The sequence below is a fragment of the Sciurus vulgaris genome (genome assembly GCF_902686455.1).
Source record: "Sciurus vulgaris genome assembly, chromosome: 16".
Classification (NCBI taxonomy): Eukaryota; Metazoa; Chordata; class Mammalia; order Rodentia; family Sciuridae; genus Sciurus; species Sciurus vulgaris.
Genome location: NC_136477.1, coordinates 9,461,910 through 9,489,346, shown reverse-complemented (window position 1 = coordinate 9,489,346; position 27,437 = coordinate 9,461,910). Strand labels below are relative to the sequence as shown.

Genomic DNA, 27,437 nt, shown 5'->3' with positions numbered 1-27,437 from the left:
GAGTGTTGGCTGTAGGAATGGAATCCAGGGCTTGGGGCTACTCGACGGAAGGGCCTCAGCATGAAGGGGCTCAGCCTTCACATAACTGTATAATGTAGTAAGAAAAACAGCCCTTCCTTCTTACCCCACTCAGACAGGGAGTGTGGCCCTGGGCACAATGAGAAGGCCAGCTTCTGCTTCCCCCAGGAGAAACAGGGGGAATACCTATCAGACAAGCCCCAGCCCTGCCCAGCATCAGGTCTCGAGGAAGAGCTCACAGGAATCCTTTCCTTTCCACTCCCCAGACAAAGGCACACAAGGTGCACCAAAGGCATTCCTCCTCCACACTCCCTCCTTTCCCTCCTTCAGGCTTCCTGCATATCTGTTGTGGCTGTCACCCTGCCAGCCTGGAGTTGCCCAGCTGGCCCGGGGATTCCTTCTTGGGCACACTCCTTCATTCCCCTCCTTATGCCTCTCCTGCCTCCCAGAACCTTCTGCACATCGCAACCTTTCAGGCAGCAATTAGACAAGCCAGGCCCAAGGGCAAGGTTGGACCCCAAATCTTCCCTTTCCTGACTGCACACAGTGTGCCCCTGCTCAAATGGGAAGGGGATTTCCTTTAGGGGCATTTACCATGCTCCTCTTGCTGTTTAGAAAAATATTCAATGACTTTACTTTGTAGAAACTTCTAAGCTGCGCATCATTTTACAACTATAGAAGCCCTCCCAGAAAACGACAAATGATTAAAATGACAAATGGGACATACTTTTTTCTTTTTCTTTTTAATTATTATTATCACAATTTTGTGTGTGTGTGTGTGTGTGTGTGTAAGGTATGCACTTCTGCCCATTAAGGGGAAGGGCAAGAAGAAGCTGCGAGAGTAGTTGTGCCAGTCCCAGCCCTTTGGAGACACCAGGGCTCACAGGTACACGAGGCCTCCCAGCCTGACTGAAAGGGGGCTTTCTTGCTCTTTGTTTGTGCGCACTTGACTTTACAAAATTCAGGGTCCCTACGACCGAGAGAGAAGAGCAATTCCACCTAGGTGCCCTTGGCTTTGATGAAGTAGCAACGCTGACATGGTGTAATATCTCCAGCCCCCACGTCCCATGTGCTCACACTCCATGACCTCTGGCAGCGACCAGAGGAGATCTGGGCTACAGAGGCTGCATGGCATGTGCTGAAGCACACAGCCACTGCTGCTGGCAGGCCCACCCATACCACTGACCCACCTCTCGCTTGCCTGCACATTGGCATATGGAGATGATGCCACAGAACACTGTGGAGTCTCCAAGGCCTCTTCTCCAACAGCTAGCACTCACCCTCTCCACACACCTCAGGGAAGGGCCTGAAGACGGGGAGGGGGATTCTTTGCCACCAAAGCAATCAGCTCAAATGGAATTAAGGCAAGACCTTCCCTCATCTACACTGGCCCAAGGTGTGAGTCCGGTTCTACACTGGTTCAAGGGGCAGGAGTCTCCACTGGCACAGAAGGGGTAGGCATAGGCACCTGGGTCCAGGCCTTGACAGGGTGGCTGCTGGGCTCCTGCCCTTGCCCTGAGGCCTCCCTCCTTTTTCCTTCCTCCTCCTATTTTAAGCCTTATTTTCTTTTTAAAGAAGTCATTGGAACATCCATCGTATTACACATTTGTGGGAAACAGATATTTATTAAGAAACATCTCTGCGATGGCAGAGAAGAGCGGGACAGGAGGAGGCGTCCTGGGGAAAAGTCTCTGAGGTCTCTGGCAGGTGGGGGTGGAGGAGAGTCCTGCACCGGGATGCGCTCCGGGGCGGAATCCGGTCCCAGATGCTTGAGCCAGTGGGCAGCCTCACTTCTGAAGCTGAGTCCGTTTGGTGATGGAGGGATGCTCAGAGCTCGGGGTCTTCTGGCTGTCCATCGGGCTGTCACGTGGGCACGATCTCTGGAAGCACGCTATTGGGGAGCTTAGGGGGTCTGTGGCCTCGGTCCGCCGGAGCCACCCTTCTTCTCGAGGCTGGCCGGTGGACGCTAGGAAGGCAGCAGCAGAGTCGACGAAGGCAGGTGGCGATCCTCCTGGTGACACGCCTCCAGCCCCTGCCTCTGTCGTGGGCTGGCCCCGTGGAGGTGCCCTGGGAGGCCGAGCTGTCTCCCTCTGCTCCCCGCCTACCAGGGCTGGGCCCAGAGCCCTGCTGGGAGGCTGGCCTGGGAGCGGGTGTCTTCTCGTGGAGGAAGCGCAGAGGAATGGCTGGCACGCTGGCACATGCAGCTTCCTTCTGGCCTGAGGGTTTGGCATCCTCGAGCTGCTGCGGCTCACGGGGCAAGAGAAGGGCAGGCTCACTGGTGCACCTGTTGGGATGGACGCTGGGAGGATCCACCGAGGGCCCTGGGTGAGGCCCAGCCACCCGCCGACGCACAGGTTTTCCCTGGAGAGGGCAGCCCTCCCCTTGCCCTCTCTGGTTCTTCAAGTTCCACCTTATATATTTCTGTATTGTTTGAAATTATTTTCACAATAAGATCATTCCATGAGTGTTTAGAGTACGTATATTTCAAGATATAGTGTGTTTCTGTGTGAGTGTTTTTGTGTGTGTGTGTGTGTGTGTGAAATTAAATCTCTGCCAACATCAAGTACCTCTTACTATTAAGTCATGTATTGAACTGAATTTATCTAATTTACCTGGAAATAGTGTAATATTGCTAGGCCAAAAATCTTATATCTCATCTAATTTGTTGGACTCTTTTGGATTTGTACTGTTTTTTTTTTTTTTTAGAGATTGTTCGTTCGAAATATTACTAAATTGGGCTGGGGAGATAGCTCATCTGGTAGAGTGCTTGCCTCGCAATCACAAGGCCCTGAGTTCGATCCCCAGTACCAAAAAAAAAAAAAAAAAAAAAAAAAATTACTAAACAACTCCCTCAGAGTTGTAGAAAAAGGCAAATCTGGTCCTCATTAGTGAGTCATTCCCTTTGGCTCTGGTAGAACAAACATGGGATTTCAGAGGCATCAAAGTAGGCCTTTGCCCTACTCTTAGATTGTAAGCAGAAGACATTGAAAAAGTCAACCATTGTTTTCCTAGTCAGAAAATACTAATCCATTCCTAATAGTGCGTGCATTTTAAGTTGATCTTCTGAGGACCTGTTGGATTTTTATCTATTGATCCCACCTGTCAGGTTCCTGTAACACTTGCAAATTTCCTTCCTGTGGTTGCAGTGTTTATCTGTTAAGGCTTTTGTTTGAAATCAAAAGAAACAAAGGAAAATTTATTAGAAGGTCATCAGAGCTGACTGAATTAATGAAAGGCCAGATGGGAAGGCTTGAGAAATGGAAATCAGCTCAGGGGTGACTGTGTGATCGAGTCAAACAGAAACCCAGGCAACAGTCACTCAATGGGACAAAGAGGTCTCTGCCTCAGTGATAAATCCAACCTCCATCTGTTCCCACTTCATCCCTTTCATGACAAAGTATAGAGCAGAGTGTTCAAAAGGATTATCCAAGATCAAATGTCCTCAGAATCTGTCAAATCAAAGGTGAAACTGTTGAGAGTACATGTATTGGGAGATTTTTTAAAAGGTAGATAAGTGTACTGAGACAAAATGCCACAGTTAGCATGGTGGCCATGGCCAAGGACAAACTGCCTGCCCTAATAGGGACATACCATTAAATTCTTGATTTGGAATGATCTAGCAGTACTCAGAGCACTGTCCTTAAGTCACCCTTGCCTTTTCCAGAAGACCGCTCATTTCCTTGTAATAAGATATCTTTCTAGTCTCAACCAATTACCAAGTTACCTCATTTCATCAGCAGCCAAGAAAAAGTCAAATATTGGAGAAGGTAGGGCTTATATAGAAAGCAAAGAACAGACTGATGTGGATTGCTTTTTTCAACCATAGAAAGTTATAATCAACAGGTAAATATGGTGGTTTTAACAAACACCTTAATATGCTCTCTTGCCTGAAATACTGTTTAGAAGGTACTAAATGCTGTTTAGAAGGCATCTAGGACAGGTGAGATTTCCACTGTGCCCAGAGACTCAAGGTTCACTTCAAGAGGTTATCTATCAGAGGACTGAGGATGTGGTTCAGTGGTAGAGAACTTGCCTAGCATGTACAAGGTCCTGTATACAATCCCTACTACAAAAAAAAAAAAAAAAAAAAAAAAAAAAGTCTATTCAAGAAGTAGAAGACAGATCTTGGAAATTTTTTTAGAAGGTGATGGCAGAAAAGAAAAACTCAACAGAAACATTGGAAGATAAACTTAGGTAAGTCAGAGAGTAAAGTTAAAAGATCAAAGTATAAAAAGAAAAGATCAGGAAAAGTAAAGAGTAATACTGGAAGTTCCAACATCTAATGTGTAGTGATATGAATGCTAGAAAAAGAGAACTTGGAAAACAGAGAGGAAGAAATCATCAGCAAAAGTAATCAAGAAAAATTCCCAGTACTAAAAAGCATAGACATCCGTAGTTTAAAAACACACCATGAAACACTCTGGAGGAAAAATTTCCAAAATGACACAACTTTTTGAAAATTCAGAATGCTGGCAACATAAAGAATATGTTAGGAGATCTTAGGGTAAGGCAGATAGAAATCAAAACATGACTTCTCAACCAGGAACAGTGACACACTCCTACAATCCCAGCTATTTGCAGGTGGGTGAGATAGGAGGACTACAACCTCCACAACAGTCTCAAAATAAAATAAAAAGGGATATGGATGCAGCTCAGTGGTACAGCACTCATGCTTGAGGCTCTGGGTTCAATCCCCAGTACACCTCTCCCCCTGAAAAAAAAAAAAAAAAAAAAAAGAAACAGACTTCTCAACAGCAACAGTGGAAGCTAGAAGCGATGAAGCAATGTCATTAAAATTCTGAGAATTATTTCTGGGAATTCTATATTCAACCAAACTACCAATCAAGTATTTTAGCCAGAATCCTGGTAAAAAGAGATGATACATTCTAGGAGAATAATGGAGGAGATTTCCTAAAAGGACTTAATATAAAGGTTTGGGCAGAGCAAAATTACCACCCAGGCAGGAAGGGAAGTGTTAGGGGAAAAATGCAGCTCAACTTGGGCCGATGCAGCTGTAGCCACTGCTGCACGCTCCCGAGATGTAAGGCAGCCGGGGCTGTGGATTCCGCTGAACTGCCGCTCGCTTGGCTCAGTTGTGGCTCACCAATAGCTCCCAGAAAAAGTGTTCCACAGACACGAGGTCTCATGCAAGAGACTTTTTTTATGCAGAGGATTGGCACGTCCGCTCAGGGGAAAAGAAGGGGCAAAAGAGAAAGATGGCGTGTGGCTTCTCCCAGATATTGGAATCTCGCCAGCTGGAAGGAACCAATAGTGGAGGAGAATTCTTGCAAGCTGACTGATGAACCAATAGCATGTTAGGACAGAACATGGGAAGCAGGAAAACGGCTGCATAGTAAGCCAGAAATTCCTATAAAGTAAGAGGCTGGCAGAGTGCAGATTGACAAGTGGTTGGGAGGCTGGCAAAATGGCTGTACCTGGTTGGGAGGGGAGTGGCTTTATATATTACAGGAAGAACATGTTATCAGCGCCCGGAGGGTAGCTATATGCAGGCAGTCACAAGACAACAAGACAAGGGCTTTTCCAAGAGGAATTCCCTTGGAAAATCCTTAATGCATTACTGTCTCCAGGAATGTTTTTCTTCTCTTTATTTCCTCAAGTGGTGTGTGTGTGTGAGAGAGAGAGAGAGAGAGAGAGAGAGAGAGAGAGAGAGAGAGAGAGAGAGAGAGAGAGAGAGAAGGGAGGGGGAGGGAGGGAAGGGAAAGAAAGGAAGGAAGGAAGGAAGCAAACTTGTGTTGAAAGTTACTCAACTGCCAATCAGTTTGCAATCCTGCTGCCATAAAGGTTGAGGTAACTAAGGAATGAGAAAATAAAAGTAAAATGATTCATATAACCTGAAGAAAAAAAATGTTCTAAAAAGTTTCTTGGCCCTCAAGAGGTGTCCCCTAGCCTTCTGGATAAAATTCAAAGTCCTTATTTTGCAAAGAGAAATAGGCCTCCTTGCAAAAGCTTGCCAGCCTCTCTGACTATGCCCCAGTTTACTACTGATCCACTGAAGAACTGGGTGTTTTCCAAAGAAGATCTGTTTCAGATTCTCAACCTCAGAAAATGCATTTCCTTTACTCTGAACATTTTGTCCCTGGCAAGTTTATCTTGCCAAGACAATAATACAGCTTAAAGATAATTCTGTGTTGAAAGACTGCATTTATCACTATTAGCTACTATGTTTCATCTCAATATGTGGAATATTCCTGGTCAAGGATGTCACAGCAGTGATCAATGTGCCAGCCTCCTCCTTGATCCCAAGGCCATCAACATCTCTGAGCGTTGGTGGTACAGTGACAGTGTCTTAAATAGGTATAAAGGCTTCTTTCAGCAAACAGTTTCTGATTGCTTCTAAAATGATTATAAACAATTTTAGACTGAACACCCATGGAAGTTGTATATTTTCTAAGGTATTTCTACTCAAGAGAAAAATTTGTGCTTGGAGCTTTGTCCTCACCATAAATTAGCTAAGAATGAAAAGAAAGATCCAGAGTGTAGGCAGAATTCCCCCTGAGAGGAAGGGTGGAGAATGGAGACAGGTGTTTGCATTGGAATACCATAGGAAACCCAAACACTGAGGCCTGGGGTCTAATTAGCGTCAGCTATGGGGTAGTCACTTGAGAGGACACCAGAGCTGACAGTGTAGGCCAAGGCTGAGCAACAAAGAGGGTTTATAGGGGGAAGTAAATCCTAGAGAGAATCCAAGAATCTCACAGCAGGACAACCCCTCTCCCTCTCACCACCATCCCCACCTCCCTTGGCCACCCCTACTTCCTGTACTGGGGATTTAAGCCAGGGCCTTGCTCATGTTAGGCAAATGCTCCACCACTGAGCTATATTCCTGTCCCTTTTTAACTTTGAGACAGAGTCTCACTAAATTGCAGAGTGACTTGCAATCCTCCTGTCTCAGCCTCTCAAATCACTGGTATTCCTGATAGGCACAGGAAGAACCCCTCTGCTGAATCACTGGTGCCATAGAAATAGAAGACAACAAAGAATTCCTTATCTCACTACTTAATCCGGCATGTCCTGTGAAAGAAACTCATGTAATCACAGGCCACCCATCACAGGAAGGAGACTGGACACCTCTCTCTGGTGCTACTATGGAGGCTGCTGAGGGAGGTCAGGAACTACCCTGACTTAAAGAGTTGACACTAGTGAGAGAGAAACCCTGGACCAGTGGAGGGCGAATTCATGAAACAAAGTAGGAAAAAGAAGAATAAGAAGACCAGTCCTATTGAAAACATCATATGGGTCAAAAAGATTGATAAACTGTCTTCAAAGGCAGTAAGATCTACACCAACTAAATGCCAGGCACAATGACAGGAACTTTTAGAGTCAACATCTCCTGTAGTCCTCACAAGCACTCTAAAAGGGATTATGTTACATACCCCTGTTGGGCATATGAAGACAGAAGCCAGCTCTTCCCTCTCTTCTTTCCATCCTTCCTTCCTTCCTCTCTCCCTCCTTTCTTTCCTTCAACAGACACTTTTTAAAAAATTTTTACAGACTGCATTTTGATTCATTGTATACAAATGGGGTACAACTTTTCACGTCTATGGGTGTACATGATATGGATTCACACCACTTGTGTGATCATACATGTACATAGCATAATAATGTCCAACAGACACTTTTTGAGAGTTTATGATGTGTCAGGCATATTTTTGGCACAGTGGATTCAAAGGTCAAACAGGGGATAAGACCCCTTTACTCTAGCAAAATGATGACACATAACTGAAAATACAGGCATATACATAAACAAGCAAGAATATTAGATTGTAATAAATTTAATACAGAGCTTTAAAATAGGGTGATACTAAGGGTACACAGGGTTGATGGAAAGGTTCCACATCTTGACTTTGATGGTGGTAATCAAACAATGTATTCCATCAGAGTTCACCAAGTTCAGGGCACATAAGACAAAGAAGCTCATAAAATGTGAATGGAAGTGATATATGGATTTTTCATGCATGCCTCTACACCCAAAACACATTTTTAAAATTCATGAGCTGTATATAATATGGGGGTTCATTCTGATGTAATTATACACACTTGGAATATTTGCTCCGTTTCCATCTTCAGTTCCTCCCCTTTGCCTCCCTTTCTCCCCACTCCATTCCTCTCCCCCTACTGTACTGGTTTTCCTTTTATTTATTTATACTTTTTAAAAAAATTAGTGCTTTACAGATGTACATTAAGATGGAATTCACTGGGGCACACTGATATATGTACATATCATAATCTGGTTAATTCCACCCCCCACTTTTTTTCCCCCTTTGGTCTAGTTTCTGCATATGAAAGAAAAAATTTGACCCTTGATTTTTTGGGTCTGGCTTATTTCATTTAGCATGTTCTCCATTTCATCCATTTACCAGCAAATACTGTGATTTCATTCTTCTTTATGGCTGAGTAAAACTTGATATATTAATCAATTGCTTTTCCTATGTGCCAATAATGAATCTGCTGAGAAAGAAATCAGGAAAATTTTCCCACTTATAATAATCTCAAGGAAAAACAAACCATTATAGAATACTGAAGAAAGGAATTGAAGGTCTTAGAAGATGGAAAAGACCTCCCATGTTCTTGGAGGGACAGAATTAATATTGTCAAAGTGGCCATACTACCAAAAGTTCTATATAGATTCTATGCAATGCAATCTCCATTAAAATACCAATAACATTCTTCACAAAACTAGAAAAAATAGTTCTAAAATTCATTTGGAATAACAGGAGACCCAGAATAGCCAACGCAATCGTGAGAATAATGGTGATGCTGGGGGCGTCAGAATACTGGACTTCAAATTATACCACAAAGCTAGAGTAACAAAACCACCATGGCATCAGCACTAAAGCACACATGAAGACTAGTGGGATAGAATAGAAGACAGAGAAAAACCCACATAGATAAGTTTCTGATACACGACAAAGGTGCTAAAAACACACATTAGAGAAAAGATAACTCTTTACAGATGATGCTGGGAAAGTTAGATATACATGTGCAGAAGAATGGAACTAGATCCCTGTCTTTCACCCTGCACAAAGGTAAACTCACAAAAGTGGGTCAAAGACCTAGGAATTAGACCCAAATCTCTGCAATGGCTAGAAGCAATCACAGGCTGAACACTCCAACATATTGGTGCAGACACTGACTTCATTAATAAGACTTCTAAAGTGCAAAAAATAAAGCCAGGAATCAATAAGTGGGGCAACATCAAATTAGAAACTTATTCAGAGCAAAGGAAGGAAGAGTATGAAGAAAGAGACTACAGTATGGGAGAAGATCTTTGCCAACTACTCCTCTGACAGGAAATTAATATCCAGAACACATAAAAAATCAGAAATCTTAACACCAAGAACTGAATAACCCAATTAAAAAATGGGCAAAAGAGCTGAACAAACAATTCTCAAAAGAAGAAATACAAACGATCAAAAAATATACTGAAAAAATGTTAAACATCCCTAGCCATTAGGGAAATGCAAATCAAAACTACATTGACATTTCATCTTACTTGAGTCAGAATGACGATTATCAAAAATTCAAATAATAAATGCTGGTGAGGATTTGGGGAAAAGGGTACATTCATACACTGTTAGTGGGATTAAAAATTAGTACAACCACTATTTAAAGCAGTATGGAGATTCCTCAGAAAACTTGGAATGGATGCACCAAATGACCCAGCTATTCATTCCTTGGCATTTATCCAAAAGAACTAAAATCGGTATTCTGTATGATACAGACACATCAATGTTTATAGAAGTTCAGTTCACAATGGCCAAGTTCTGGAATGAGCCCAGGTACCTGTCTACAGATTAATGGGTAAAAAATGTGGTTGGTGTATACATATACATATATATGACAATAAATGTAGGTGATTTGTAGGGATTTCAGGTCAGTTAATATACAGGGGAGTGAAAGTCCTCAAGTCAAGCAAACTCCTCAGAACAACAATAGGTGCCCTGTTTGAATGGCTTAGAAATGCTCTGCAACTCCTCTGTCCTTGAGTCCTGGAGACATTATCTTATTATCATAATATTCGGTACTAGTGGACTCTGAGAAGCAAGCAAGTTATGTGATCTGCACATGTGCAAAGCTAACTGCACCGGGTAGCTTAATGTAACTTGATATGACCCTGGAATAGATAATAAACTGGGCTGGCTTTCCCATGGGAGCCACTTCTTGCTCTTCACCATCCTATGTGCTTGCCTCTTTATTAGCTCTCCCCTTGACCCTTGTAGCTGGACCCCAATTAACCTTTACAGCAATTAATAGTAAATTGAATATTCATAAATTGTGATTAAAATACTGTTCTCCAACTACATTTTACACAGTTCCCACTTGTGTAAAATGAGAGGTACAAGAATTTTTAAAGGATTGTCATTAAACTTACAAGTTAAATGATGTCCCTCTCTGAGGTCTTGCTATGTATCGGTTAAAGTGCTAGAAAGAATACATTTATATTGTAAAAACAAAAACAAAAACCCAACCCTTCCACAAAACTACACTGAGATTTTATCTCACTCAAGTTGGAATGATGATCATCAAGAATACAAATAATAATAAATGCTGGTGAGGAATTGGGGAAAAGGAAACTCTTATGCACTGTTGGTGGGATTGTAAATTAGTACAACTGTGGAAATCAGCATGGAGTTTCCTGAAAAGAACCATCTTATGACCCAGGTATACAACTCCTCAGTATTTACATGAAAGAATTAAGGTGAGCATACGACAGAGATACATGCATACCCATGCTTATAGCAGCATAATTAATTTGTATATGGAACCATACATATGTATTGTATTTACATGTGTTTTGTGAATGATACACAATTTATATGTGGATGCAGCTTAGATGTCAGTCAGGAGGTGGATGGATAAAGAAAATGTGGTATATTGTACACAACGTCGTTCTATTCAAGTATAACTAAGAACAAAACTACATCACTTTAAGGAATATGGAGGGAACTCAAGAGCATCAGGTTAAGTGAATCGAGCCAGACTCTTACTGTCCAGGGTGGTGGGTTTTGTCTCATATGTGAAAGCTAGAGAGTAAAAGGGCAAAAGGGATCTCATGAAAATAGAAGGGATTAAAAGTATAGGAGAGGAAAGTGGTCAAGGGGAAGGAGGAGGGAAGGACTAGGTAGGTACAAGGAATTGAAACTCAAATCATGTAATGTACATGGATGAGCATGCCACAGTGAAACCAGCTACTATGTATAATTATGCACCAATTAAAAAGCAATTTAAAAATTTACCATAGTAAGAATGGAACTGAAGTGTATGAGTTTTAAAAAAAGAGAAATGAAAGAAATGAGGAGTACATATGAACTTTTTCATCAGTAAGAGGTGAGGAACCTTTGCTGATGTTCATTTTCTCCTCCTCTTTTTCCAGTATTAATATTAGCAGGTCCTTAGAGTTTGTGCTACCTGGACCAATTTGACTAATTATGAGCTCTGTGTATTGAGCCTCCAAGACAAATAGTCAATAATCACCCAGGGCTCGCAGGTCTTAAGTTTGATGGCTCCAGTCCAGTGGGTTCCACAGCTGTGTCTCCTCCTTCTAAGGTTGTCTGCATCAGTGAGCAGCTGTCTGAGGTTGATTGATATTAATCCTGAAGGTGAAGCGGGAGGTCACTGCACACCTGGCAGGGAGGGGTGTCGGATCTGCTCTGCTGGGTCATGACTTACCAGATGCACAGCACAAGTCAGTAAGTGCTGTGGGAGACAAAGAATGGAAGAGGGAATGTCTAAAGCATTGCTTTCTCCTTGTCAGGAGAAGCATGCAGTTTGGGTAGCCAGGTGGGAGAACAATAGAATACAAAATTGCAGTTATAAGGACTGTGAGTTTTCATAATTGGTTGTAGTGAGAACAACAGAAATCTCATTCAAAGTTTTGCTTTCCTTAACACTGATTCTATTTCCTGTAGATTCCATACAGGAGAGGAGGAAATCCATCCTTTTAAACTGGGTCCTAAGCAATACAGAAGGGCTATGAAGGTGTCGATGGGAATGAGGATGAGTCTGAGGATAGTTTCCACACACCATGAGTCCGTTCTGAGAGGGTCCCAAGGGCAGCAAGGTGCTGAGCTATGTGTTCTACGTAGATTCATTCATCTGCCAAGTCTTCTACAAAGTATAAATGCCATGTACTTATATTTACAGAACAAAAAGGAGCACAGCTTTTTATGTAATTTGTGTTAGGAGTTTTGGTCGAATACACTGAACCTATGTTTGAACAAGCTCTGGCTACTGACACAGGACATTTGGTCAGGAGAAGCTGGGCAGGTTGTCTCCTAAATAACTCAGTCATTCTCCTTCCCTGTCACCCCGGGATGGACTCACTAGGCACTACTGATTGAGGGTGTATGGTAGATTATAGTACAGATCAGTGTGTGACCCCTGGTGCCACAATTCAGGAAGAGTGGCTGAGGTCACAGGAAAAGCCTGCAGAAAGAGAAGGCACACAAACGTTCAGCACAGATTTCTCTCTGGCACTCCAGGATAAGCTTTCAGCGGCCATCCTCCTCCTGCATTCTTGTTACCAACCCACTCAATCTCAAAAGGAGGCATGAGCCAGATGTGGTGGCACATGCCTGTAATCCCAGAGGTTTGGGGGCTTGAGGCAGGAATATCTCAAGTTCAAAACCAGTCTCAGCAACTTAGGGAGACCCTGTCTCAAAATAAAAAATGAAAAGATCTGGAGATGTGGCTTGGTAGTAGAGCACCTCTGGGTTCAATTCCAGGTAGCAGGGAAAAAAAATGAAGGCATGAAGTCAGTTTGGGATTTCATTATTACTACTCAGGAAACTTAAAGTTAAAAATGTACCTAAGATGTGCTTGCAGTTAATACCTCTGAATCTTTGCTTAAAATATTCAGGTGGTTTGGAAACAATAAAAAATGTTAGCAGATCTTAACTGAGAGCTTGGCAATTTAATTTATTGCTGTCAGTTCCATTCATTATTTTTTGAACATAGGGAAGGTTGTGAGTTTCTCTTAAGATTAAGTATTGTCATCTGCATAGATTTCAACTTGAATCAGTTGAGTATGGATTAAACAGAAAATGGGTACTGTGTGATTAATGTGTGATCAATATATAAAACAAGGTTGAATAGAATTAATACTTATTGATAATGGTAAGTATTTTCTTCTTATCATTCAACAAAAATATCTTATTGTTTCAATACTGAATTACATAACAGTTCCCACTTGGGTAAAATGAGAGTAAAAAAATTTTGAAAGGATTTTCATTAACACAATAAACTTACAAGTTCAATGATGTCCCTCTCTCAGGTCTTGCTGTATATCAGCTGAAGTGCTAGAAACGTGTGTACTACAGAGAGAGACTTTAAAGCACATATTGTTGTCAAGTAGCACATTCAGGGGCAGTAGATGTTGCATTATGTATTACCTAAATGAATCTTAGGAACTTCCTTGGTAAGTTTTTAAGGAAAATACCTTTTCTTTTATGGTGGTGGTGCTGCGGATTGAACCCAGGACCTTATGCATTCTAGGCAAGCATTCAACCAACTGAACTACATCCCCAGCCTCCTAAGAAAAATATATGGATGCATAAATCAGTACTGTCATGGTAACATTAACAATAACTTCTGACCATCAATGACAGCAGCTGCCTTTGGGGGAGAGCTGGGCAGGGGAATGAAATCATGCAGAGATACCAGGAACTCAGATTTCATCAGTGGTAATTCAAATCTCAATATGCTTTCATTTATGAAGCAAATATTATTCAATGTTTATATTTTCAAATTTGGTAGTTTTATTTATGATAATTATAGGTAATGTTATTGCTCCATTTTTAAGTGCCAGGAATATTCTTAGGCAGTGATTGTCCTGGTTTAACCCATTTTTTGACTCATCATCCCAGATGTGGAACATTTAGAAAAAGTTAAATATGGTGTATGAAATAACATGTAAGTGTATCATACTAACAATAAAGTTTACTATAATACCATGATTACATTAATAATCCTTAATATAACATAAAAGCCCTAGATTATTATTTCTAACCCATTTTAATCTACCTGTGTCAATTTCATTGGAACATTTGCAGAACTGGAAACTTGGGTCCACGAAGAACTTTTCATACACATATTCTGAGGAAGTTGATTTTGACCTAATCCAAAGGTATCTATTTTAAAATTTACGTGGGTAAATACATTGATATATGAGATTCAAGAAACACTATTTAAGCAATTTTTAAAAATTAAAAATTTCTCATAACATTATAAGCTAGTATTTATTTTCCCCATTGTTGCTACGGGGAATCTGTCACCATGTGTTTATGATTCCAGGACTTTTTTCTTTTGCCTTTTATCCCAATTAAATCCCAGGGGGGCCTGAAAAAGTAATAAGCCTGAGTTTCTCTCACATAGCTAATGTAAAAGAATTACCATCCAGGCATCAGGAAGGTTGATGTGAAAATGTTTAAGATGTAAAAAGGTTGGGACGGAAAAACGGGGGCTTTGGGGGTATCCTTGGTGCTTAAGTTCTCAACTGTGAGAGGATTTATGATTAGAAAAACAGTGGAGCACAGTAGCAGTTTGCTGTAGATTATAAAATGAAAAGTGCAAAGAGCTGTTTTCCTCACTAGATAGTTGTGGGGTTGATAGCAATGATATGGTATAAAACAAAATTTAAAAAAAATCCTTCAGAAATATTTTAAATTCTTCATTATTTAATCAGCATCAGGTGAAGGGTACTCTAACGCCACTTACCTGGGAGGCCTTGACTGTGTGCAGCTACCTAAAACACATTTCTTAAAATTTTAAGTTTGCCTAAACTAAGGATAATAGTAATATATTGAATGATTCTTTTTGCCTTCTACTGAATAGTTTTATTTTTTGAAAAAGCTATCTTTAACAATGTTTTTCTTATTTTTTTGCTGTCATGTATATTTTAAATTTTTTATTGTTTTTGTTCTATTTAGTTACACATGACAGTAGAATGCATTTTAACACATAGTATATAAATGGAGTATAACCTCTCATTCTTCTGATTGTACATGATATGAATCACATTTTTCTTGTAGTCATATGCACATACGGCAATAATGTCTACTATTCTTCTTACCCACATACCCGCTCCCCTCCTTTCACTCCTTTTGGCCTAATCCAAAGTAACTCTATTCTTCCCTAGCTTCCTTGTCCCCATTGTGAATTAGCATCTGCATATGTATCAGAGGAAACATTCAAACCTTATTTTTTTGGGTTTGGCTTATTTCACTTAGCATGATATTCTTTAATTCCATCCATTTACTGGAAAATGCCATAATTTCTGTCTTCTTTAAAGCTGAATAATATTCCATTGTGTATGTGTACCACATTTTTTTTTATCCATTCATGTGTTGAAAGCTATCTAGGTTGGTTCCATAGTTTAGCTATTGTGAATTGAGCTGCTGTAAACATTGGCGTGGCTGTGTCACTCTAGTATGTTGATTTTAAGTCCTTTGGGTATAAATTTAGAAGTGGGATACCTGGTTCAAATGGTGGGTCCATTCCAAGTTTTTTGAGGAATCTCCATACTGCTTTCCATATGGTTGCACCAATTTGCAGTCCCACCAGCAATGTTTGATTATACCTTTTCCCCACATCCTTGCCAACATTTATTATTGCTTGTATTCTTGATAATTGTCATCAAGTGATTCTTAAAAGACACACGGTATTAGACTGAGAACATATATCCACAAAGGAGGTAAATCAGAAGACCTAGAAGGACAAAATCTTGGAAGAAAACTGGTCCATAAGTATGTGTTAAGAATGGGCTGTGGTTGTGGCTCAGTGGTAGAGCACTCGCCTGGCACGTGTGAGGCATTGGGTTCGATCTTCAGCACCACATAAAAATTAATAAATAAAATAAAGGTATTATGTCCATCTTAAAAAACATTTAAAAAGTATGTGTTATGATTATGAACTATCAATTTAGTGTTCATATTATACAGTTCTAACCCTTAGGAAGTGTTGATATATATTCTGAATTACAGGAATTTGTACCATTGTCTTAGAATATGATTAGGTATATTAGACTGTTTCTTGCTTTACTTCAATTAAAATGAATTTTATTTCTAAAAGGAGAAAATGTATTTCTCACACTTTTTTTTTTTTTTTTGATCCAGGGTTAATCTGTATGCTACTGTGACTGTGAACTTGTTATACTAGTGTTAAGGGTCTTCTAACATTGTGCACTTAAGCGTATTTAGGTGGGTCGGCTAGGTGTGGTCCACTCCTGTAATCCTCACTCCTCAGGGGCCTGAGGCAAGTTAGAGACTGACCTGGGTAACTTAGCAAGACCCTGTATTAAAATAAAACAAAAAGGGACTGAGGAGATAGCTCGGGTGTAGAGGGCTTGCCTAGTATGGTTGAGGCTCTGGGTGGAATAATAAAAAAAAAAAAAAAGAAAAGAAAAGAAAAGAAAAAGGAGTAGGTATGTAAAAGAGGAGGTGAAGGACAGAAAAACAATAATGAGAGTGTTCCCAGATGATTAGGTCTGTCACAACTGAGAAATATCATTTACTGTGTGTAGACCTCAGTGTGGATGAGTAGTTGTGAAGGCTAGAATTAAATGCATAGGTGGAATGCTGAATGCTTGCTGACTTGTTTCCTTTTTCCTACCCTCTTTTCTATGTCAAAGGTGTCTAAGCATTATAGAAGCACCAAATGTAACAGACATCTTCGAATTCCATCTCCTGAGTCTCTCAGCTGATCCGGAATTGCAGCCTGTCCTCTTTGGACTATTCCTGTCCATGTACCTGGTCACAGTGCTTGGGAACCTGCTCATCATCCTGGCTGTCAGCTCTGACTCCCACCTCCACACCCCCATGTACTTCTTCCTCTCCAACCTGTCCTTGGCTGACATCTGTTTTGCCTCTACCACTGTCCCAAAGATGCTGGTGAACATCCAAACTCACAGCAGAGTCATCTCCTATGTGGGCTGCCTGACACAGATGTCTCTTTTTCTCATTTTTGGATGCATGGATGATATGCTTCTGACCGTGATGGCTTATGACCGTTTTGTGGCCATCTGTCACCCCCTGCATTATCCAACCATTATGAACCCTCGCCTCTGTGGCTTTTTAGTTTTGGGGTCTTTTTTGATTAGCCTTTTGGAATCCCAGCTGCACAATTTGATTGCATTACAGTTTACTACCTTCAAGGATGTCAAAATTGCTAATTTCTTCTGTGACCCCTCTCAGGTCCTCAGTCTTTCCTGTTCTGGCACCTTCACCAATATCATAGTAATGTATTTTGTTGGTGCTCTATTTGGCATTTTCCCCATCTCAGGAATTCTTTTCTCTTATTATAAAATAGTCTCCACCATTCTGAGAACCCCATCCTCAGGTGGGAAGTATAAGGCCTTCTCCACCTGTGGGTCTCACCTCTCAGTTGTTTGTTTATTTTATGGAACAGGCTTTGGAGTGTACCTTGGGTCAGCTGTGTCCCATTCCTCTAGAAAAGCTGCAGTGGCCTCAGTGATGTACACTGTGGTCACCCCCATGCTGAACCCCTTCATCTACAGCCTGAGGAACAGGGACATTAAAAGTACCCTAAAGAGACTCCACAGTAGGCTCATCTAATCTCATGATCTGTGATAGGGACTTGATGGATAGTTTGGAAAAAACAATCAAATTAGCACCCAGACCTGTAAATCCTACCTCTTTGGTTACATTATTTTTGTACTTGATGACTTTGATTTCTCATGTTTCATTGTGGAATGGTAGTCATTAGGGTTGAGGGAAGAGGATAAAGGGAATTTAAAAATGTTCCTATTAGTACATTATAGTTTACATGTTAGTGGGGCTCATTTTGACAGCTTCATACATGCATAGAATATAATTTGTTCCATTTTAATCTACAGTACTTCTACTTTCCCTCCCCTTCCTCTACTTTGGTTCTCTTCCTTTTTTTAATTTATTGTTTTTTTAAATTGGTGCTTTATAAATATACATAAAGATGGAGTTCACTGTGGTATATGCATATATGTTCATGGCATAGTTTGGTCAATTGTATTCCACTAATTCCTCCCTTTTCATGTCTGTCCTCCTTCCCTCTCAAACGCCCACTTACTCCACTGATCTCCCTTCTATTTTCAAGGGATTCCACCCCCATTTCCCCTATATTTCATTCTAGCTTCCACATATGAGAGAAAATATTCAGCCTTTGACTTTCTGTGTCTGGCTTGTTTCACTCAGCATGATGATCTCCAGTTCCATCCACTGACCAGCAAATGCCATAATTTCATTCTTCTTCAGGCTGAGTAAAATGCCATTGTGAATATATACCACATTTTATTTATCAGTTTTTCTGTTATATACCTTTTCTGGTCTCATGGCTTAAAAAGGGGTATAAAGTTTTAGTTTAGAAGAGTGAAGAATTTCTGTGGATGGATCTTGGTGATAGTTACCCATCAATATGAATGCAAATAATACCATCAAACTGAATTAAACCATGATTAAAATTATAAATTTTGATTATGCATATTTTGCCACAATAAAGAATATAAATAAAAATCAGATGGATCTTAAATTTTAAAAAGTTATTTCTATGGGTATAGCAAAGAAAAAATACAAAGAGAAGGATGTAGGTATAAATATGATTCAGCCCAAGGCACATTTTAAAATTCACATTACTCCAGACTCCAGGGCATTTGAAAATTAAGCTAATTTTTCCTATTGTAATGGAATTCTTTATCTGAATAACACCATAATAACCCAGTGTTGATTAAGTTCCAAAGTTCCATTAGGTAGCACACATGGCCTGAAGATGGTTGTTATTCTCCCCACTTTCAGTAATCATTTCAAGCAGAGAGGTGGAGAGATTTACACACTCACTGCACATAGTAGCAGGTGAATGATATAGACTAAAGTGTTCATTTTCTCATTTCCATTGTAGACTGTTCTCTCTTCTACTGGAACAAAATACAAATATTATTCAGAACACCAGATAAAATTTCATGGTGACTTGTTATGGCATGATTATTACCATACAGACTACAGTGATATTTCAATATCACTGAACTTCAGAATATAAGAATGTATTTAATAATGACTGATTTTTTCCTTTGGACAACGAATGTACCTGTCTAATAGTAAAGTTGAATATGCATCAATTGTTGAAAGTCAAACAAATGAAGTCCATCCTCATGTAGAAATTCACTAGTGTGATATAGAGAAAGGCACAGGACCTTTTAAATGATTGAGGTAATAATAAACTGTCAGAATGAATCATGTCCCTCCCTCCAATTAATGTCTGTGTTTTTGTTAAAACATCTATTGTAAAGGATGTACTTCAAAGACAGAGCCAAATTCGCCTGTTGATGTAAACCAGTACATTTCAGGGTCATATGCATTGAGTTGTCAACTACTTAGGTGAACTTATTCTTTTATGCAAGGTATTATTTAGTGACCTTTCCCATCAAATCCCCAGGTTGGGTGAATATCTAGGTATTGATACTTTCATTCAGTGTTTGTCCTCTGCAGTACCCAGGATCACACCACTTTGAGAGAAGACACCAAACCCTATCATCTATAATCACTTCAGAGAGAAGCCACATACTAATACAGCTTTCTCTTCAGATGTTTCCAAATTAAGTAATTTTATATAAAAATACAAAGGGTTTATGTATTATTTCATTATTTTATAAAATTAGAATTTCTGGGACGTAATTAGATGAGATCTATTACCTTATTTGAATGATATCAATGGTAATGACAATTACTACAAGATACGTGGAGATACTTTGGAATAACCTAATTTTAGGCAATAATTTATTGCACATGTATGAAGATGCCAGAACAGAAATATGAACAATGTGGAATGCTTTTAAGAGATACTTCTTGTGGGGCACAGGGGTGCATGCCTGTAATCCCAGCAACTGAGGAGACTGAGGCAGAAGGACTGCAAGTTCAAAAGGGAAAAACAAAAACTTGTTGATAGTGTTCTCCACAGTTCCTCTAATCCAGGTATAAACTTGTAGTAGTATTCTGGAATAGGCTGAAAAATTAATGATTAAAGATAATAAATTGCTATCCCATTTTATAGGATTTTAAAGGGGAGGAGAGAAAATTTGGGCAAAAGAAGAGAGAAAAAAAGAAAAAAGAAAGAAGGAAGAGAAAGACAGAAAAGAATAATAGAAACCAATGTAAAAAGAAGAAAAAGATGGATGGGGGCAAAATTTGAGGTAGTAGCTGGGAAGGTAAGAGGAAAAGAGGGGCTGAGGAGCGAGTGTATGCCTGAGCCGGGAAAACAAAGATAGAATGATTCCAGACAATGCTTTAAAACGTAGAAGAAATACAATCAAATAGGTCAAGGGCACAATATTGAATACTAGGGTAAAATTATCAAATCAAAATGAGTAAATATGTGTATGGTCAAAGTTGACGTTAGAGCTAAGAAGGAGGAAATTCATATTGAGTTTTCCTGTTCTGGATTTCATCAGGATTTGGGCCATTTAGAAGATGTCCGTTACTCTTCAGCTTTGTCTCCCCCAAAGGTGCTGGGGCATGGGAGCCACTCCTGTGGTTGCTCTGGACCCTCATCAGCCAGTTCCTGATTCTCCTTTGTCGGCCCGGGGGCCTGAGGCTGGATGCTCAGAGGGTGCTGCGCTGCCCCTGCTGGCTCTTTCTACTGGGTGCAGGAGTACCGGGTGCGTGAATCAGGGCTGTTGCCCTGAATGCTGCGGGACACCATGCACTGGTCCCCTCCACAGGGCCCTCTTCAAAGTGTCGGAGAACTGGGTGGTTGTCTGCGAGCTCAGGACCTGTGGTTGGGGGCTCTCTGTGGTAGTTGTGGTGTAGAAGTGCACCCCGCCCTGAGCAGCACAGATCACCAGGGCTCTATTCCTGTGACCTGGAAAGAGGCGCAGCTGGTCTGCCTGTATCTGAGCTGCCACTGCCCCTGGTTGTGAGGGGCTCCACTCCTTTCCACCGACTGGAACAGAGATGCCATCCTGCCTGTGTCAGAGCTCCCATGGCCTGTGGCTGCAAATCGCTGGTGCAGTGCCCCTCTGCTGCCTGGGACTGAGACAGCTGTCCTATCTGTGCCTGAGCGCTCACTACCAGGGGCTGCGAATCTCAGGCCTCCACTCCCATCTCTTCCCAAGCTCCTGCAGAGGCTGTGTGAAGCTCTGGGTTAGGTGAGCAGTTCCTGGGAGTGGCCGGCTCTCAGGTCCCCACGCCCCTATCCACAGTCAGGGGAGGGGGTTTTCAGCAACTTTCATTGAGTAGTCATCCCTCTACAGATTCCTTCCAGACAGATTATGGAGATGTTCCACTGCAGGGCTTCTCCCTCTGGTTTTATTTGTTGCAGTCTGAAGGTGGGGAGAAACTGTATTGATTTAATTCCTTCTAGGAATTTTGACCAGCTGTGAATTCCAGAAATGACTTCCATGCCCACATGACTCCCAGCTCACAGTTTGGGTCAAATTGCTTGATGTCCTTCACCGACTCCACTGCCCCTGCTGTGTTTTTATTTGGTCTGCTTTTCTTTCCACCTCTTGTTAAGGAGGTGAGCTTATGTGTTTTCTTCTCCCTTTCTCTCTCTCTGTAGCCCCTTCCCCTCTCCCTGGTATGGATTTGGGGTCAAGCAACTGTGTCCTTGTTTTCTGCTTCAGTAACCAAACTTCAAGTCTCTCCAAATCTCAGACTGACCAATATTGGCTCTTAGAGCCCTGACTATGTTGTCCACTTCTCTGGTCAGCTGTTTTTTTCTCTGCCTCCTTTCTGGACTGTGGAGGGATCCGGGTTCACAACCTAGCTCTGCTTTATAGTATTATTTAATAGGTTGATAGAAATAAGCCTGTATTAAAATGAAAAATTTAAGAATTTTTTTCTTAAAATTTCATTGTGTTTTATTCATTGACAGGTAAGTGTAGTATGTACTGATGCCACATTTGTAGAGAGTAATGTTGCGTGATGTTTTAGTCAGTTTTTTCACTGCTGTGACTGCACGACTGTAGAGTGGGAAAAGCGTATTTGAGGGCTTACAGTTTCAGAGTTCTCAGTTCACAGAAGTCTGGCACCATTCCCTGGGCGTTCAAGGTGAGGCTGAACTTCACAGCAGCTCACATGACGGTCAGGAAGCAGAGAGAGGTGGATCGCCACATGCCATATACAATATATACTCCCAAAGCCACGCTCCCAAAGCCACTCCTCTTCCAGCCACCCCCCACCTGCCTTTGGTTACCACTCAGTCATTACTATCAAGTTTTTAATTCACTGATTGGGTTGAAGGTCTGGTAACCCACTCACTTCTCTGAACCTCCTTGCATTGTCTCACACATGAGCTTTTGGGGGACACCTCACATCCTAACCATAACGTATGATTTTTGGAGTCTAAGTGTATTTACGAAAATTTAAAGTCTACCAAGATTAATGATAGGAGTCATATATTAAATGATTTTTAAGAGATAAACCCTATTTGGCTGAACATTTTTATCCACGAAGAAGGGAAATTTGTCAACCCACAAATGAAGAAAAACCTCTGGGACAAATGGCACACGAGCAACCATCAGCTCTAACTCAGGGTTCAGAGAAGGCAATCCTAGCTCTCACAGAGTGTTCACAGACATTCTAAGTGAAGTTTTGTACCACTGCTGTGGGATAAAGTGAGGTATGTTTGACTCTTCTTAACTTACCTTAATGAGAATATTTTTTCTTATAGGGGATGGACATTTTTTCTTCTGTACTTTCTTCTTCAAAGAATAGAATATACTACATAGTGATCAGGGACTTGTTGCCTTTCCTGCTTTGGGTCTACTAATGTTACCCGGTTCATTGTTTCTAAAGTATGATTTTTGTAGAGGAGGAAAAGTTTATTCGAGGGTTCACAGTTTCAGGGGAGATAAATGACACAGAAACCAGTAATGCAAGAGTTCTAAGAAGGTATGGGAGAGTGAGTGAGTGAGTGAGTGTGAGCGCGTGTGTGAGAGGATGAAGCGTGAGTGCGCGTGTGAGGGGAGGAGAACCCGCGTGGCCGCCCCGCCGCTCCCATCGCGCCCACCTCAGTGGGAGCAGGACGCGCGGCCGGGAGACAGCAGGAGTGCCGGCGCCCTGGGACCCCGCGGGGACAAGGGCAGAGACACCAGCTCCCCACGCCCAGCTCTCGTCCCTCGGCTCCCCTGCACCCGAGGGGAGCCGCTCCGTCCTGCCCTGGTCGGCCTCTGCCCCGCTGCTCCCTGGATGTCCCTGGCGCTCTCGCGGGGCCTCCTGCTCTTGTCGCATCAGTCGGGCTGGTGCTGCGGCCGGCGGGTGTAGAGCGGGCGGGTTCCCGGGGGCTGCGGCTGTCCCTGCTTCCCCGGTCCCCACCCCGGCCCCCCGGTCCCCTGACCCAGTTCCCCGGCCTCGGAGGCTGTGACAATGGACTATGACTTTAAAGTGAAGCTGAGCAGCCAGCGGGAGCGGGTCGAGGACCTGTTTGAATACGAGGGCTGCGAAGTTGGCCGAGGCACTTATGGTCACGTCTACAAAGCCAGGAGGAAAGATGGGAAGGATGATAAAGACTATGCATTAAAACAAATAGAAGGAACAGGGATCTCTCTGTCGGCTTGTAGAGAAATAGCCTTACTGCGGGAGCTTAAACATCCAAATGTCATCTCTCTTCAGAAGGTGTTTCTGTCTCATGCTGATCGGAAAGTTTGGCTTCTATTTGATTATGCTGAACATGATCTCTGGCGTATAGTCAAGTTTCACAGAGCTTCTAAAGTAAACAAGAAGCCGGTTCAGTTACCTCGGGGAATGGTGAAGTCACTGTTGTATCAGATCCTAAATGGAATTCACTACCTGCATGCTAACTGGGTGTTGCACAGGGATTTGAAACCTGCTAATATTTTAGTTATGGGTGAAGGTCCTGAGTGAGGAAGAGTAAAAATTGCTGATATGGGTTTTGCCCGATTATTTAATTCACCTTTGAAGGCTTTAGCAGATTTGGATCCAGTGGTTGTAACATTTTGGTACCGAGCCCCAGAACTACTTCTTGGAGCAAGACATTATACCAAAGCTATTGATATTTGGGCTATAGGGTGTATATTTGCAGAACTACTAACGTCAGAACCAATATTTCACTGTCGGCAAGAGGACATCAAAACTAGTAATCCTTATCACCATGACCAGCTGGACAGAATATTCAATGTAATGGGATTTCCTGCAGATAAAGATTGGGAAGATATAAAAAAGATGCCTGAACATTCAACATTAATGAAAGATTTCAGAAGAAATACGCATACCAACTGCAGTCTTATCAAGTATATGGAACAACATAAAGTTAAACCAGATAGTAAAGCATTCCATTTGCTTCAGAAGTTGCTTACCATGGACCCAATAAAGCGAATTACCTCAGAACAGGCTATGCAGGATCCCTATTTCTTAGAAGACCCACTTCCTACATCAGATGTTTTTGCCGGTTGTCAAATCCCTTACCCAAAATGAGAATTTTTAACAGAAGAAGAACCTGATGACAAAAGAGACAAAAAGAACCAGCAGCAGGGCAATAACCACACTAATGGAACTGGCCACCCAGGGAACCAAGACAGCAGTCACACACAGGGAACCCCATTGAAAAAAGTGAGAGTTGTTCCTCCTACCACTACCTCAGGTGGACTAATCATGACCTCAGACTATCAGTGTTCCAATCCACATGCTGCCTATCCCAACCCTGGACCAAGCACATCACAGCCCCAGAGCAGCATGGGATACTCAGCTACCTCCCAGCAGCCTCCACAGTACTCACATCAGACACATCGGTACTGAGCTGCATTGGAATCTTGTCAATGCCCTGTTGCTAATGCTGCAGGACTGACCAGCTCTCCGTGGGAACCTGGTATGGGCCATGAGAATGTACTGTACAACCACATCTTCAAAATGTCCAGTAGCCAAGTTCCACCATTTTTCACAGATTGGGGTAGTGGCTTCAAGTTGTACCTATTTTGGAGTTAGACTTGAAAAGAAAGTGTTAGCACAGTTTGTGTAGTGGATTTGCTACTTCCATAGTTTACTTGACATGGTTCAGACTGACCAATGCATTTTTTTCAGTGACAGTCTGTAGCAGTTGAAGCTGTGAAATGTGCTAGGGGCAAGCATTTGTTGTTGTATGTGGTGACTTATTTCAGTGTAACAACATTATCTGACCAATAGTACACACAGACACAAAGTTTAACTGGTACTTGAAACATATAGTATATGTTAACAGAATAACCAAGACTCAAAATGAGATTATTCTGGTACACCTTTCTTTTTAGTGTCTTATCAGTGGGGTTGATTGGTTTTCTACATTAATCAGTGTTTTTTGACCAAGAATATTGCTTGGGTTTTTTGAAAGTACAAAAAGCCACATAGTTTTTCCAGAAAGGTTACAAAACTCCCAAAGATTAATTTCCAACTTCTAAGTTTGTTTTCATTTTTCAATCTATGACTTGATTGGTATTAAAGCTGCTATTTGATAGTAATTAAATATGTTGTCATTGATATAAACCTGTTTGGTTCAGCAAACAAACTAAAATGATTGTCATAGACAGTGTTTTATTTTTCCTGTTGGTGTTGCTGATTTGTGAGCATGCTTTAGATGAAAAAAGCATGAATGATAATTTCCTTAAAAAGGTGCGGCATCCAATTCAGATATTTTGTCCTGATTTTAAAGCTGGTTGGTGTAGTGCTATTAAAAAATTTTGTTCAGTTAATTTTTTTTTTAACTTGTTCGCACGTTGTTTAGGGTGCCCTTACTTCAGCGAAGGAGAAGGAGTCGGAGAGCCTTAGAATTTTTGAGGGGGAAAAAAAAAAGAAAAAAACAAAAACAACAACAACAAAAAAGTTCTAAGAAGATTGGGTTTGACACAACTGAGAAGTATTGCTGAAGTTGTATGGACCTCAAGTGTGAATACTTGTGAAAGTGTGAATTAAAATATAAACAGAGTTGTAAGTGCTTGCTTATTCATGTCTTTCACCCAACCCTGTTTATACTTCCCAAAAGGTTTCCAAACCATATTGAAGAACACAATCTTATACATGGGAGAGAATTCTTCCTCTGGACTCTCAGGTGTTCTGGAACTGCATTCTTTCCTCTTTGGATGGTTCCTGTCCATGTGTGTGGTTATGGTGCCTGGGAACCTGCTCATCATCCTGGCTCTCAGGTCTGTATCCCACCTCCACACAGCCATGCGCTCTTCCTCTCCAACCTGTCCTTGGTTGACATCTGTTTCTCTTCCACCACAGTTTCAAAGATGACTGTAGACATCAACATTCACAGTGGCTCATCTCCATAGGTGGGCTGCCTGAAACCAATCTCTTTCTTTTTGAATGGAAACACTTCTATTGATAGTTCAGGGCTACAAAAAGCAGAAATAGGACAAATCTAAGACAACAGAGTATAAAATTGCAGCAGAAAGATTAATACTCTTCACCCTCATCTTCTCTGTCAGCACTATCAGTTTCCAACCTTCTAATGGTCCTCCTCTTGGGCAGCCATGTCCTCTTTCCTCTGCCCCCTCACCCATGTACCAGTGAACTAAGACATGCTTAGCCTGCAGTAGGTCAAAATTGTGATCCAGGTGAGCCCAGGCCTCAGCAATTGTCGGGCAGTTGCGCAGCGTACACACAGCTTGCTGTACCACAGAGGGAGGCTGGTTTAAGGTTAATGCTAACTTGAAGCCAGTAGGGTACCAATCCACACACTTTATGGTATGCTTGTTGTCAATATTGACAATGGCAGCATTAACATCTTTGGGGACCACATCATCATGGTAAACTAGGCAGCAAGCCATGTATTTACCATGGCAAGGGTCACAGTTCACCATCTGGTTGGCTCGCTCAAAGAAGGCATTGGTGATCTCTGCTACAGTAAGCTCTTCATGGCTGGCTTTCTCAGCAAGATGACAGGGGCATATGTGTTTAGAGAAAAGTGGGGTGAGGATAGGTTTGACTGGAATTCTGTCACGTCAACATTCAGGACTCCATAAAATTTGAGGGAGGCAGTGACAGGAAACACAATCTGGCTAATAAGGCAGTTAAGGTTAGTGTGGTTTGGTTGCTCGATGTCACTTCCTCTGACAGATGTCATAGATGGCCTCATTGTCTATCCTGAAGGCACAATCAGCAATCTATCAGTGTTGGGTGTATTGACGATCTGTTCCTGACTGTGATGGCCTATGACCAGTTTATGGTCATCTTGCCATCTGCATTATCCAGTCATTATAAGCCCTCAGGTCTTTGATTTTTACATTTTGTAATCTTTTTTTTTGTTTTTCTTTGAACTAGAAGCTTCACTATTTGACTGCCTTACAATGTACCCATTCAAGGATGTGAAAAGTGCTAATTTTTTCCAAGAGTTTTTTCATATTCTTAATCTTGCCTGTCCTGATATCTTTATGAATAACATCATGTGTTGTCTTGGTTCGTGTGTGTGTGTGTATTCATTAA

The 27,437-nt window shown here is 41.5% G+C and overlaps 2 protein-coding genes and 1 pseudogene across 3 annotated transcripts in view; all 3 read left to right on the top strand.

The window, feature by feature from the left end:
* The window catches only part of LOC306646164 (olfactory receptor 7E24-like), a 53,862-nt gene that overhangs the window by 4,922 nt on the left and 21,503 nt on the right, over positions 1–27,437 (top strand). The window lies entirely within an intron of this gene.
* Positions 16,569–17,609, top strand: LOC306646355 (olfactory receptor 7E24-like; the record flags this gene model as incomplete). Its single annotated transcript, XM_079115014.1, has 1 exon — positions 16,569–17,609. Exon 1 carries the CDS (start codon positions 16,779–16,781, stop codon positions 17,607–17,609), a length of 831 nt encoding a protein of 276 aa, XP_078971140.1. The 5' UTR covers positions 16,569–16,778.
* Positions 22,987–25,792, top strand: LOC306646909 (cyclin-dependent kinase 8-like; annotated as a pseudogene). The gene has a single exon. The product of its transcript is annotated as a cyclin-dependent kinase 8-like (transcript).